This window comes from Petromyzon marinus, chromosome 21, assembly GCF_048934315.1.
Source record: "Petromyzon marinus isolate PM22_M1 ecotype Great Lakes invasive population chromosome 21, UKy_Petmar_22M1.pri1.0, whole genome shotgun sequence".
NCBI classification, from domain to species: Eukaryota; Metazoa; Chordata; class Hyperoartia; order Petromyzontiformes; family Petromyzontidae; genus Petromyzon; species Petromyzon marinus.
The window spans coordinates 11,633,617-11,649,814 of NC_133687.1; the positions used below are offsets into that span (position 1 = coordinate 11,633,617).

The 16,198-nt window shown below is 49.4% G+C and overlaps 1 protein-coding gene across 3 annotated transcripts in view; it reads left to right on the forward strand.

Moving 5' to 3' along the window:
* MYRF (myelin regulatory factor) overlaps positions 1-16,198 on the forward strand; it is an 89,937-nt gene that overhangs the window by 5,649 nt on the left and 68,090 nt on the right. For 2 of the 3 annotated variants that reach the window (XM_032957924.2, XM_076068579.1), the window contains exon 2: positions 7,921-8,175. In XM_032957924.2, coding sequence (XP_032813815.2) covers positions 8,118-8,175 — 58 coding nt within the window. In that variant the 5' untranslated portion in view covers positions 7,921-8,117. Of the gene's footprint in view, positions 1-7,899; positions 8,176-16,198 lie in introns of all 3 variants that reach the window. The other variant, XM_032957925.2, reaches the window with a different exon arrangement.

Sequence of the window (16,198 nt, forward strand, 5' to 3'; positions counted from 1 at the left end):
AGCGGTCGTCCTCACGCATAAATAACACAAAAAATCACCTCTTGTTGTTGTAACGGGACTCTCTCGCTGGTTCAGCAGTTCCACTGCTGGATGATTGTTTCTGCCTGAGGACGCCCGCTTGTGTTGCGATCGAAACGTCCTGATATATACTATTTTTTATTGTATTTTTTTATTGTATTTTTTTTTCCACCTACGTGGACTTTACCGTAAGAACCAACGAGAATGGATTCCTGCGGTCGCGAAAGCTTCAAATCAATGTTAATATTATCCGCATTATTATTCTGATGAATGATCTTTAGTGGCGCACAATTAACAATCGAAACAAAAAAATCGATGCATCAACGACATTGAACGTGGCTGGATGATGCCTATCGATAACGATATTAATCATAATCCACATTTGTATGGCGTATTTGATCCTTAGACCCCGAAGCAACGCGGCTTAAGCCATAAATCAACGCCGATGGGGTTTGTATATCGAGTTGTCACCGCCGATGAGGCAGCGGGACCCTGCGTAACCTTTAATCGATTCTAGCATCGAGCCTCCACCGGTGGGGGGGGGGGGGGAGGCGAATTACTCGGTTCACCGGCAAAACGTCGAGGCTCAGGGCAAGGGTGGAAGAAGTTGAGGCGAAGGTTTGCCTCTGTGCCTGGAACACCTCGCGAAAGGCGCTGTGGTTCAGGCCATCCACTCTATCGGCACGGCACGGACTCAACTGACGGCTCTCCAGCCCCCCTTCTTCTGGAACAGGAGGGCCCGGGCAACCCGCGGCCCTCCTGAGCCGAATGCTGCTGTTTTGACGACTCCATTGGGACTCCTGAAATGTTGAGTTGTTGTTGTTTTTGATCGAATTCGTAAATTTATTTGTTTCTAGAGCAGGGGCTCTTCTTAGCCTGGGGTGCACGCAACCACCTGGGTGGGGGGGTATGAGATGCCCTTTCTGGGGGTGGCGAGACGTGGTCAGATTTTTTTTTAAAAGGTAAATCACCGAAAAGACAAACTAAGCACGTGAGTGCCAACTTTGTTTAATCAAACCCCATGTATTTATTAACATTCCATACATATTGTTTGTATTAACATTCCATACGTATTGTTTGTATTAACATTCCATACATATTGTTTACACGATTGAGAACCAAAGGGGTGCAAGGCTGCAATAAAGGTTAAGAACAACTACACTATACACTACACTATACACTACACTATACACTACACTATACACAACACTATACACTACACTATACACTACACTATACACTACACTATACACTACACTATACACTACACTATACATTAATATACACTACACTTCTATACACTACACTATACACTACACTATACACTACACTATACACTACATTATACACTACACTATACACTACACTATACTATACACTATATACGACACTATACACTACTATACACTACACTATACACTACACTATATACTACACTATACACTACACTATACACTACACTATAAACTACACTATACACTACACTACTATACACTACACTATACACTACATTATACACCATACTATACACTACACTATACACTACACTATACACTACACTATACACTACACTATACACTACACTACACTATACACTACATTATACACTACACTACACACTACTATACACTACACTATACACTACACTATACACTACACTATACACTACACTATGCACTACACTATACACTACACTATACACTACACCATACACTACACTAAACTATATACTACACTATACACTACACTATACACTACTATACACTACACTATACACAACACTATACAATACTACTACTATACACTACACTATACACTACATTATACACTACACTATACAATGCACTATACACTACTATACACTACACTATTATACACTACACTATACACTACGCTATACACTACACTATACACTACACTATACACTACACTATACACTACTATACACAACACTTTACACTGCACTACTATACACTACACTATACACTACACTACAATACACTACACTATACACTACACTATACACGACACTATACACTACACTATACACCACACTATACACTACACTATACACTACACTATACACTACTATACACTACACTATACACTACACTATACACCACACTATACACTACACTATACACTACACTACACACTACACTATACACTACTATACACTACACTACACTATACACTACACTATGCATTACACTATACACTACTATACACTACACTATACACTACACTATACACTACTATACACTACACTATACACTACTATACACTACTCTATACACTACACTATACACTACTATACACTACACTATACACTACTATACACTACTATACACTACACTATACACTATACTATACACTACTATACACTACACTATACACTACTATACACTACACTATACACTACAATACACTATACACGACACTATACACTGCACTATACACCACACTATACACTACACTACACACTACACTAAACACTACTATACACTACACTATACACTACACTATACACCACACTATACACTACACTATACACTACACTACACACTACACTATACACTACACTACACTATACACTACACTATACATTACACTATACACTACTATACACTACACTATACACTACACTATACACTACACTATATACTACACTATACACTACTATACACTACTATACACTACACTATACACTATACTATACACTACTATACACTACACTATACACTACACTATACACTACTATACACTACACTATACTATACACTACACTATACACTACACTATACACTACACTATACACTACTATACACTACACTATACACTACACTATACACTACACTATACACTACACTATACACTAATATACACTACACTATACACGACACTATACACTACACACCACACTATACACTACACTATACACTACACACTACACTATACACTACTATACACTACACTATACACCACACTATACACTACACTATACACTACACTACACACTACACTATACACTACTATACACTACACTATACACTACACTATACCTTACACTATACACTACTATACACTACACTATACACTACACTATACACTACTATACACTACACTATACACTACACTATACACTACTATACACTACTATACACTACTATACACTATACACTACTATACACTACACTATACACTACACTATACACTACTATACACTACACTATACTATACACTACTATACACTACACTATACACTACACTATACACTACTATACACTACACTATACACTACACTATACACTACACTATACACTACACTATACACTACTATACACTACACTATACACGACACTATACACTACACTATACACCACACTATACACTACACTATACACTACACTACACACTACACTATACACTACTATACACTACACTATACATTACACTATACACTACTATACACTACACTATACACTACACTATACACTACTATACACTACACTATACACTACTATACACTACACTATACACTACACTATACACTACTATACACTACTATACACTACACTATACACTATACTATACACTACACTATACACTACACTATACACTACACTATACTATACACTACTATACACTACACTATACACTACTATACACTACTATACGGGTTGTAGCGAGACGTGGACAGATTTTATTCTAGAAGGTAAACAATCGAAAACACAAATGAAGCCCCGGGCACGTAAGCACCGACTTACTTTGTTTCATCAAACCTACGTGCGGTATTTTATTAACGTTCTACAATTTCATTTTTTACGATTGGGAACCAAAGGGGTGTGATGCTGCAGCATCGGTTACGAGCCACTCGGTCTGGAACATCGCCAGGATGTTACTGAAACGTCTCCGTGCATGACAATCGCTATTTTTCAAACTCAAACAGCGTGCATTCCACTGCTGGATGAGGGCCTCCCAACATCGTGCGGGTCTTGATGGGTGCTAGTTTGACCATATTTCACCACACGCTGCTCAGTGCTGATTGGTTGAGGAGGTGGTGGGAGGGGGGGGTTATAGAAGTACAGGCGTACACCGCATAGCGTGCGACAGGCATACTTGTGAAATAGGGCGCAAGTGGAATCGCGCTGTATGAAGTCGATTTTCCCATAGACGTTCATGTTATGAGGGGGGTTGTGGATGCGTTACCGAAGACAAGTAAAGTTTCATTTCGTAATTAAATTTTAGCCCTGGATTTGCAAAATACGTATACATGTAATATTTAATAATATATATGTTCGTAACATTAGAAAAAGCTCTTAAGTGAGGAGTTTAATCACAATTACTAATAATTAATATGAAAAAACGCTACTAACAAAGACCACTCCTCGCTTAAAACTTTCGTGACTGCAGGAATTCATATTCTTGGTTCTTTCGGTAAAGTCACGTAGGTAGAAAATAAAAATAATTAAATGAACTTTAAAATAAAATAAAAGCAGAAAACCCACGACGTTTCGATCGCTACACAAGCGGTCTTCATCAGGCGACATAACCACGAATATGAAGGCGACTACTTCTTCATCATCATCATAATGGGACCTCCTTTGCCAGTGCACCAAAATATGAGAATAGGATTTCCCCTTTTTTTCTGGCAACAAAACAACAGCTGTGTGAAGATGTTCAAACACCAAACTGAGACCTTTTTACAAGGAATCACGTCTGCCTTAATCCACAATACTTGTGGTCAGAATGCAAACAAAAACACTTCCGCGACTACTGCTTCCACAAGGAGTAACGTCAGGGCTTCTAGATCATCTTTTCCGTGAGCTGCTTCATCCACTCGGATTCTAGGCCCACCGCAGCCCACGACGCTGTCACGCCGTCCGATTGAGATCTTCGTTGTCGGGTTCGCCTGCGAAATGTTTATTTTAAACTCCTCCTCCTCCTTCTATCGATTGAAAATATTTTTTTGTCTTTTTAAAAGTTCAATGCTACAGTGTTTGTTGTTGTTGTTATTGTTGTGGTTTCGCTTGCGCGCGTAACTGCGGAACGCAGAGCGTAAGTGGGAAGTATAATGCGTTGGCTTTCACGACCAATATCATCCATAATTACAGGGGGGGGGGGGGTTATATCGCGTAAATATATAAATGTGTCGTTAAACCCGCCACCATCCGACACAGCCAACTAGTGAGGGTTGTCACGTAAACAGAACGTGGCCAATTCGTCACTAGTACAGCACACCGGTGTGTTGGAGAGCAAATCCACAACATTTACAATCTGTATTTACAATCTGAGTACGACGTTTCAAAACGAGTCACTGCTGGCCAAGACTAATGAGGGACTCTACCGAAATGGAGAGAAATAAAAAATGTTTTTAACCGTTCGGATAGCTACAGACGTAGTGCCCGCTTGGAAGCGAATCATCAAAATGACACGTTGTTTAAATGCACGCTTCAATAGGTCGCCACACGTCAATGGTGATTACCTGTGAGCAGACAGTAACAGATGCTGCTACATATTCTTGGTTCTTTCGGTAAAGTCACGTAGAAGGGAAACAATAAAATAATAAAAATATGAAACAATAAAATTCTCAACGACGTTTCGACTGCAACACATCAGGTGTGAAAACTACAGCAAGAAAATTTTCAAATTTTCTTCAAATTTTCTTGCTATGGTTTTCATACCTGATGATGATTGCTTGCGCTGCAGTCGAAACGTCGTTGAGAATTTTATTGCTTTATATTTTTATTACTCAACTGTTTCCCTTCTACGTGGCTTTACCGAAAGAACCAAGAATATGAATCCCTGCAGTCACGAGCAGCTTTAAATCAAACGATGCTGCTACCTTAGTGCACACAAACAACAGGCGGTACGATAACAATGTGCATGCATAATGTGCGTTGATGAATACGCATTGTGATTTATACGCATCCATTAATTTCTCCTCCCCCCCCCCCCCCACTTCGTCGCACACGAAGGGCTCACAAGTGACGTCATCACATGTACCGCTCTGTTTAAAGCTGTCCCCTGATGATGCCGGTTGTAATTATTACTGGCGAAACGTCACCGCGCTCGCACGGTGAACGCTGTGGATTTGCTCTCCAACACACAGCAACGAATTGGCACGTTCTGTTTCACGTGACAAACCTTACTAAATTGGCTGTGCCGGATGGTGGCGGGTTTAACGGCACATTTATATATTCACACGCGATCTAACTCTGAAAAACAAACAAACAAAAAAAACCTGTATCATGAGTGTGAAGTATGTCCCGGAACGATGAATCTCGCTACTGTGAATCCGCGCGATTGTGCCGGGGTGGGAGGCACGTTATGGGAGGGACGCCTGTACATTGCCACGATATATTTAGTTGATAGTTTTTTTAAATATATATGCATAGATGCAATATGTTTCGGATTTGCAATGCAATATATATCGGGTGGCACCTCCGATTAGCATCGTTGGCTACGTATTGTGGAAAATCATTTAAAAATTACATACACATATGATGCATGCCATCTCTTTTGTAATGAATTTAGGACTTTACAAAGAAAGGATTATTACAGGTTAAATACGCAATGTCAGACGCGGTGTGGTCGCTGTGATGCTAGTGGTGGTGATGTTGGTGGTGATGACGACGATGGCGGTGGTGACGATGGTGATTGAGACTGTAAATGAGCGGTCTTTTTTTTAGGTCACGGCGTCTGGCAGAGGCGTTAGGCTCGGTGACCTCTTGACCCCCCCCCCCCTTGACCTCGATAAGTGGCCGAGAATAATGCAGCACATTGGCTTCGCTGGGGTGAGAGCACGTGCGCTGGGTGATCTGCACCACTCGCCGTGGCTTAGCGAGGAGCGTAAATCCGCGCAAACAAGGGGGCTCCCACTCGCCATCGAGCGAATCTGCGGCGCTCGCGACGCAGCGCCGTTCGCTTGCACAACGCGCGCAATTGCCTGTTACGTAAGCTGCAACGGCGGGAGTTGATCTCATCGAAATTTTCACATTTATTGGAGGGCATTCACTCACGGCGGCTTGACGTCGTTCCAAACGCGGCGACGGAGGAAGAATGATTTACGTGGCAGGGGCGTGCTTACAAGGATTGAGGAATGAGCGGCCGGGATACGCTCTCGGCTGCTACGACTCCGACTCATTTTTTTTTGTTTTAATGTTGTCAGGTAAGGCCCACTCAGCGGTGCAGCTCTGGTTCGCAAGCGACCTGGTCGCAAATGGGAGCTCAACGAAAGTGGCTCATCATCATGTGGACATTTTTAGCAGGCGGATACTCTTAACGCGCGATGTTGATTTTAAATGCGGAGGGAAAACCCGAGGACCCGGATAAAAAATTCCACTCGACCACGGGAAGAGAGAGAGAGAGAGAGACACGAAAGCTCCAAAATATACAGGCATCGTCAGGGTTGACCTCCCGCATACCAAACGAGGTAGTTAACACAAAGGGGTAGGGAAGGGACTTAAAGGAGTGGGGGGGGGCGAGAGGTGAGCAGCGATTGTTCATCTTAGGTTATTATCCCTCTCTGAACGTGCCACGAACGTGGCTTGAGAATAGCTTACACTGTGGACAAACACGGGTGGAAATTCCACGCAGGAGAGGAGTCTGTCCATAGAACAACCATATGCTGACTTCCCCACGAAGTTGTACCAATTTTAGCGGCCCAGGATGGACGGATGGATGATGGGCTGAGTCAACCCCCAAGCCAATCAGATTATGAACTCGCTGTCCCTGTGGTTGGAGTCGTCAATCACCTCAAGAGAGAGGGAGAGAGACAGATCTGTTGAGCAGGACTGGCCGACTTCCAGGTCTGCAATAAACGCATCTTGAGTTTGTCTTCGGCTGTAAGCGCGTCACCTGATTGTCTCCTGACGACAGCTCCCCCGTGTCCGTGTGCAGGCCGCGTGACGGGCATCCCCGGCTCGATCCAGGGAGGGTGGGGGGACGTGGGGTGGCGACGGTGGTGGTAACCGTGGTGGAGCTGGAGGAGGAGGTGCTGGTGGAGGAGGAGGTGGTGGAGGAGGAGGTGGTGGACGAGCAAATCGGAGGCCTCGATGGATCTGCTCGGAGTGGCCCCGTGACGGACGCCGCTCGCCATGGACATTGTCGACGAGAATGAGGCTCTCAGTCGCTTCTTCGAGAGGACGGGAGCCGGTGAGTGAGCGGTCGGGATGGGTGGTGGCCACGTTTCGGTTCCACGGTTGCGCGCGCGAGAGAGAGAGAGCGGCGGCGGCTATCACGGTGGCCGCGTCGGAGACACAGCCACCGGTTCGCGCGTGGGTGCCCACGTTCTGAGGCCTCGAGGGCCTCTCTCGCTCGCTGTTTTGTTGGACCGGCTGGCAGTGGCCGTGTCGGAGAAGGCGGGTTGCGCGCGTGCGCGTTAAGGGCGCTTGCGTGTTACGCTGCGTCCGTTTGTACGCGCGGATTTGTGTACATCTGTGGGTCTCTGTGCACGTCAATGGGTCTCTGTGCAAGCCTGTGGGTGTCTGTGCAAGTCGGTGGGTCTCTGTGCAAGTCGCTGGGTCTCTGTGCAAGTCGGTGGGTCTCTGTGCAAGTCGGTGGGTCTCTTTGCAAGTCGGTGGGTCTCTGTGCAAGTCGGTGGGTCTCTGTGCAAGTCGGTGGGTCTCTGTGCAAGTCGGTGGGTCTCTGTGCAAGTCGGTGGGTCTCTGTGCAAGTCGGTGGGTCTCTGTGCAAGTTGGTGGGTCTCTGTGCAAGTCGGTGGGTCTCTGTGCAAGTCGGTGGGTCTCTGTGCATGTCGGTGGGTCTCTGTGCAAGTCGCTGGGTCTCTATGCAAGTCGGTGGGTCTCTGTGCAAGTCGGTGGGTCGCTGCCCAAGTCGGTGGGTCTCTGTGCAAGTCGGTGGGTCTCTATGCAAGTCGGTGGGTCTCTACGCAAGTCGGTGGGTCTCTACGATGAAACTCGTTGGCCTGCGCCACGTGGGTGAACCCACAGACAACACCGGGAGGGCTCCCCTGATGGCTTGGCCTGGCGCTCGTTGGTTTCGATTCACGGAGACCCCCAACCCCCCCCCCCCCCCCCAGCAGTGGTAACAGCGGTCAGTGTACGGCCGTATTTGGAGCCGGGGAGGGAATCATTGGAGTCGATGCGAGAATGTGCTCCTCCTCCTCCTCCTCCTCGCAACGAGCGAGCGGTCAATAGCTCTAAGTGGTGAAACTGCTCCGTCATGTTGACTCAAACCATTAGGGACCCTTGATAATCTCATAAATACTGACGGGCGCGTTCGATATCAACCGCTGAGCGCGACATTTATTTGTTTAGGCAGGAGGTGAAAAGTGAGTTATGCATCCGCGGTGGCTCTGCGAGTTTTGTGAGCTCACGTGAACTCTCACTCACCCACTGATTCACTCATCCACTCACTCACCCACTCACTCACTTACTCACCCACACACCCACTCACTCGTCCACTTGCTCACTCACTCACCCACTCATACACTCACTAATCCCCTTACTCACCCACTCACTCAAAAACTCACTCAATCACCCACTTACTCACCCACTCACTCATCTACTCACTCATCCACCTACTCACCCACTCACTCACCCACTCACTCACTAACCCACTCACTCACCCACCCAGTCACTCACTAATCCACTTACTCACCCACTCACTCATCCACTCACTCATCCACTTATTCACCCACTCACTCACCCACTCACTCACTCATCCGCTCACTGATCCACCTACTCATCCACTCACTCACTCATCCATTCACTCGTCCACTCACTCACCCACTCACTCACCCACTTACTCATCTATCCACTCACTGATCCACCTACTCATCCACTTACGCACCCACTCACTCACTCACTCACTCGTCCACCTACTCACCCACTGACTCACCCGCTCACTCGTCCACTCACCCACTCACCCACCACACTCACCAAACTGCAGATTGCCCGACTTCTCTCTCTCTCTCTGCTTCTTCCCTCGCACTGCTCCACTGTGGAGTTTCCTCCTCCCGTCACCACCACCACCACCGCTGCAGTCCTTATCGCGACAATCCGCTCAATCTCTCCTCGCGTCCTCGCTGAGTTCCACCTCGCTCCATCTCCCCGGTGGAAGTGCCCTCCCTCCCTCTCTCTCCAGAGTTGGTTCCCTCCTTTGGCTGCCACTCCGGCGTTAGCCTCAATCGCCATCATCATCATCGTCGTCATCGTCATCATCGTCGTCATCGTCGTCATCATCGTCATCATCATCATCGTCATCATCATCGTCATCATCGTCGTCATCGTCGTCATCATCGTCGAGTCGTCATCGTCACCGCCCTGCGAGTCGCGACGGGTCCCACCCGAGCCCTCTCGCGCGAGGTCCACTTCGGTCTGACGCCAAAAAATAAGCCGCTGCTGAAATGAGCATTGAGGCATCGGCCGTGAACGCAGCGGTGGAAATTCCACGTTCCCCGGACGGGCGATCGTCCGAGTCAACCAGGACTGGAGCTCTCAAACTTCCCCATGAAGGAGCCAATCAAGAGGGGGGCCTCGAGGTCTCCACGTGTGGGCCTGTAGCCAGGACGCACGCCACGTGTGGAACCCACGAAGCAGCGTAACAAATCGGAACACGACCACCGCGGCGGGAACAGCAAGCGCCCGCCACGTTCGCTCTGCCGCGGAAGATACCAACAAGAACCCTCGCAGGGTGAACGTTAGTCAGACGTCAAACACGACCCTCAATAGCGCTTCGTGGCCTCAAAAGAGCCCGTGGGTAAATGTTTACGTGCATACACAAGAGACGTTTCTCGGGCAATGGCCCTTCCTCGGTGCGCGGTACAACCGTTATGGACCGACGCCAGTGGGGATCGCTCTCTGCCGCGTCTCGACAACGGCGAGGGCAAGGGCAATGCCACGTGGAGGAGGAGGAGGGTGCGGTGGAGAGGTCCTCCATGGATGGAGCGATCTCGGGACTCCTCCGACAAACTGCGAACGCGGTGGCGAGAAGCGAAGCATCGGGCGCACAGCACCGGTGACTCCACCAACACAACCACACGTACTCTGGTGGAGCAAGCGGACTACTCCACTCAGCTACCCCAACACAACCACGTGTACTCTGGTGGAGCGAGCAGACTAGTCCACTCAGCTACCCCAACACAACCACGTGTACTCTGGTGGAGCGAGCAGACTAGTCCACTCAGCTACCCCAACACAACCACGTGTACTCTGGTGGAGCGAGCAGACTAGTCCACTCAGCTACCCCAACACAACCACGTGTACTCTGGTGGAGCGAGCAGACTAGTCCACTCAGCTACCCCAACACAACCACGTGTACTCTGGTGGAGCGAGCAGACTAGTCCACTCAGCTACCCCAACACAACCACGTGTACTCTGGTGGAGCGAGCGGACTACTCCACTCAGCTACCCCAACACAACCACACGTACTCTGGTGGAGCGAGCAGACTAGTCCACTCAGCTACCCCAACACAACCACGTGTACTCTGGTGGAGCGAGCAGACTAGTCCACTCAGCTACCCCAACACAACCACGTGTACTCTGGTGGAGCGAGCAGACTACTCCACTCAGCTACCCCAACACAACCACACGTACTCTGGTGGAGCGAGCAGACTAGTCCACTCAGCTACCCCAACACAACCACGTGTACTCTGGTGGAGCGAGCAGACTAGTCCACTCAGCTACCCCAACACAACCACGTGTACTCTGGTGGAGCGAGCGGACTACTCCACTCAGCTACCCCAACACAACCACACGTACTCTGGTGGAGCGAGCAGACTAGTCCACTCAGCTACCCCAACACAACCACGTGTACTCTGGTGGAGCGAGCAGACTAGTCCACTCAGCTACCCCAACACAACCACGTGTACTCTGGTGGAGCGAGCAGACTAGTCCACTCAGCTACCCCAACACAACCACGTGTACTCTGGTGGAGCAAGCGGACTAGTCCACTCAGCTACCCCAACACAACCACGTGTACTCTGGTGGAGCAAGCGGACTAGTCCACTCAGCTACCCCAATACAACCACGTGTACTCTGGTGGAGCAAGCGGACTAGTCCACTCAGCTACCCCAACACAACCACACGTACTCTGGTGGAGCGAGTGGACTACTCCACTCAGCTACCCCAACACAACCACGTGTACTCTGGTGGAGCGAGCAGACTAGTCCACTCAGCTACCCCAACACAACCACGTGTACTCTGGTGGAGCGAGCGGACTAGTCCACTCAGCTACCCCAACACAACCACGTGTACTCTGGTGGAGCGAGTGGACTACTCCACTCAGCTACCCCAACACAACCACGTGTACTCTGGTGGAGCGAGCGGACTACTCCACTCAGCTACCCCAACACAACCACGCGTACTCTGGTGGAGCAAGCGGACTAGTCCACTCAGCTACCCCAACACAACCACACGTACTCTGGTGGAGCGAGTTGACTACTCCACTCAGCTACCCCAACACAACCACGTGTACTCTGGTGGAGCGAGCAGACTAGTCCACTCAGCTACCCCAGTACAACCACGTGTACTCTGGTGGAGCGAGCAGACTAGTCCACTCAGCTACCCCAACACAACCACGTGTACTCTGGTGGAGCGAGTGGACTACTCCACTCAGCTACCCCAACACAACCACGTGTACTCTGGTGGAGCGAGCGGACTAGTCCACTCAGCTACCCCAACACAACCACGTGTACTCTGGTGGAGCGAGCGGACTAGTCCACTCAGCTACCCCAACACAACCACGTGTACTCTGGTGGAGCGAGCGGACTACTCCACTCAGCTACCCCAACACAACCACACGTACTCTGGTGGAGCGAGCAGACTAGTCCACTCAGCTACCCCGATACAACCACGTGTACTCTGGTGGAGCGAGCAGACTACTCCACTCAGCTACCACAATACAACCACACGTACTCTGGTGGAGCGAGCAGACTAGTCCACTCAGCTACCCCGATACAACCACGTGTACTCTGGTGGAGCGAGCGGACTACTCCACTCAGCTACCCCAACACAACCACGTGTACTCTGGTGGAGCGAGCGGACTAGTCCACTCAGCTACCCCGATACAACCACGTGTACTCTGGTGGAGCGAGTGGACTACTCCACTCAGCTACCCCAACACAACCACGTGTACTCTGGTGGAGCGAGCAGACTAGTCCACTCAGCTACCCCAACACAACCACGTGTACTCTGGTGGAGCGAGCAGACTAGTCCACTCAGCTACCCCAACACAACCACACGTACTCTGGTGGAGCAAGCGGACTAGTCCACTCAGCTACCCCAACACAACCACGTGTACTCTGGTGGAGCGAGCGGACTACTCCACTCAGCTACCCCAGTACAACCACGTGTACTCTGGTGGAGCGAGCAGACTACTCCACTCAGCTACCCCAACACAACCACGTGTACTCTGGTGGAGCGAGCAGACTACTCCACTCAGCTACCCCAGTACAACCACGTGTACTCTGGTGGAGCGAGCGGACTAGTCCACTCAGCTACCCCAATACAACCACGCGTACTCTGGTGGAGCGAGCGAACTGCTCCACTCAGCTACCCCGATACAACCACGTGTACTCTGGTGGAACGAGCGGACTAGTCCACTCAGCTACCCCAACACAACCACGTGTACTCTGGTGGAACGAGCGGACTGCTCCACTCAGCTACCACCCCAGGTGCCCTGGAACGGCTCACAGCGCTATAACGATAGCGACCGTCGCTCTGCCGCTGCTGCTGTTTTTGTTTTGTTCAAACGCCCTTTGGAAAGTGGACGCAGGGCGCAGCGTGGAGATTTGCGTTGCAAGCTTCACTGATGCGTGCGTTCCATGTGAGATGGCCCATCTCGACTGGCTCCAGGCCTCAGCAGAGTAAAAAAAAACTAACCCAAACTCTTTTTTGTAAGTATGAAAATTAAGAGTAGTAGTTTTTTTTACCCCTCTGGGCAATAAAACAGGAGGCCTTAAGATGTTCAGACACCAAAATAGAAACCTTTTTGCAAGGAATCAAGCGCTGCATTAACCTCACACAGTACTTTGCCTCCAAAAACACGCTCTGATAATATGTGAATTGTCTTTGAAACTGATTGTCCGACACCAGAGACAGCTTTCTTGATGGCCTAGTCTCACCACCAGTGTCAGACCACAGGACGCCATAAGGCGGACAGTACAAAGGCAATGCCACACGTATCGAAAACATTCATAGCTTGGGGTGAGCAGCTTCATCATTCTTGCCAGAAAGGGAAAACACCTACTCTTATTTTTCATGCTTTGATACTAGCAAAAAGGTCCCACGATATTTTTTTGGTATTTTACCAGGTAAGGCCCTACTGAGCTGTCACAAATGACCTGATTATCACAAATGAGAGCTCAACGAAGTGGCTGATCGTGTGGACATTTAAAGCAGTCGCCAAGTCCTCTAAACGCGCGATGTTGATCCTAAATGTGGAGTGGTAAAACAGGAGGACCCGGAGAAAAATCCACGTGATCACGAGGGAGAACGTGCAAACTCCAAATATACAGCAGCAGGCGTCAGGGTCGGGATCGAACCCAGGACTTCCTGTATACCAGGCGAGGTAGTTAACATCTCCTCGCCACTGCAGCGCCCCAGTCTCCACAGCCCTCTGTGCTATCGGCTCCCTTCCCCTGTTCAAGTCCAGCCTCAAGATGTTCGTCCTCTGCTCCGCTGCCTGCCTCTCTCTCCGTGAAGTAAATAGCGCAGAAGAGTAGGCCAAATATCCACATCCGGCAGCTCGCCAGCATAGTCTGACTTTGCCGGTGAGAGACACTGAATGTCAAAAACGCATCGCGTATTTTAAACAATCGCCGCTAAATTTACGCACTCACAGAAGGCCGTGGTGGATGTGTAAAAAAAAACAACTAAAAGTACTTTTTTTTGTTTACGTGGAGGGACAGACCTGGGAGCGAGGCGAATCTGACATCGACGAGAAAACCAAAATCACAGCGGAAGCGTCCGGGGCAGAAGCGGGCACTCGGCAGCAGCGAGCTCTGGGCACTGTACAAAACCGGTCCAGGGTTTTCTCTCGTTGTCCCACTGCTGCCTGCCGGTCGGCGGTCGGTCACATCTCGCACGACGTATCCACGAGATGACCACGTGCAGTTCTGCAGGAACCGGTGGTTTTTGCACGGTGCGTGAGGCTGCCTCTGTGCGTGCGGGGCTGGCGTACTGTTGGGAGGGAGGTGCAGCTTTCCCGTTTCTCTGGACCGCGCGCTGTCTGTACCGCGCGCTGTCTGTACCGGGTGCTGTCTGTACAAGGGTGCTGTCTGTACCGCACGCTGTCTGTACAAGGGTGCTGTCTGTACCGGGTGCTGTCTGTACAAGGGCGCTGTCTGTACCGCGCGCCGTCTGTACCGGGCGCCGTCTGTACCGCTGTCTGTACCGCGCGCTGTAGCTCCGATAGTGCACGGCTGTGCGCACGCACGCGGGCGGGCGGGCGGGAAAAGACTCGGGGACTCCAGAAGCCGCCGCGTGGCGGAGGCTGTTGCGTCTGCGCGCCACCGTTGATGGGAACTCCCCGTGCCGACCCTTCAGGGCCCAATCGGTCGATCGATCGGACTGATCAGGCCGTTGCGTTTCGGCCGTTTGGACGAGCACCTGGTCAGTCGATTTGACGACCCCGGTTTCGCCGATTAGCCAACTTGGGAGTTCCCCCACCCCCCCCCCCCCCGGCAAACACAACGCCTCCTCTACAGCGCAGAGAACTTGGACCCGCTGCAAAGTGCGCTGGGTGCTGCTCGAGGACAAACGACCATCGTAGAGAACCACGGCGGATCGGGAATCAAAAACAATGATGACGTCCGGTGTTGGCTGCACGACGCTGAAACTCGCTTTCTCATTTCTCAGAATGGCAGTTTTAGCGAAATGAAGCGGCTATGGAAACCAATGTCCACGTGATGGGAGGGTATTTTGTGTGTGCATAAGTCGTGGGCGATCGGGCTGAGACCATCAGCTCACTCTAGCTCAGTCTACGTGCATCTATGGGTCTCTATGTGAGTCTGTAGGTCTCTATGTGAGTCTGTAGGTCTCTATGTGAGTCTGTAGGTTTCTATGTGAGTCTGTAGGTCTCTATGTGATTCTATGGGTCTCTATGTGAGTCTGTAGGTCTCAATGTGGATCTATGGGTCTCTATGTGAGTCTGTAGGTCTCTATGTGGATCTATTGGTCTCTATGTGAGACTGTGGCTCTCTAGGCGAGTCTGT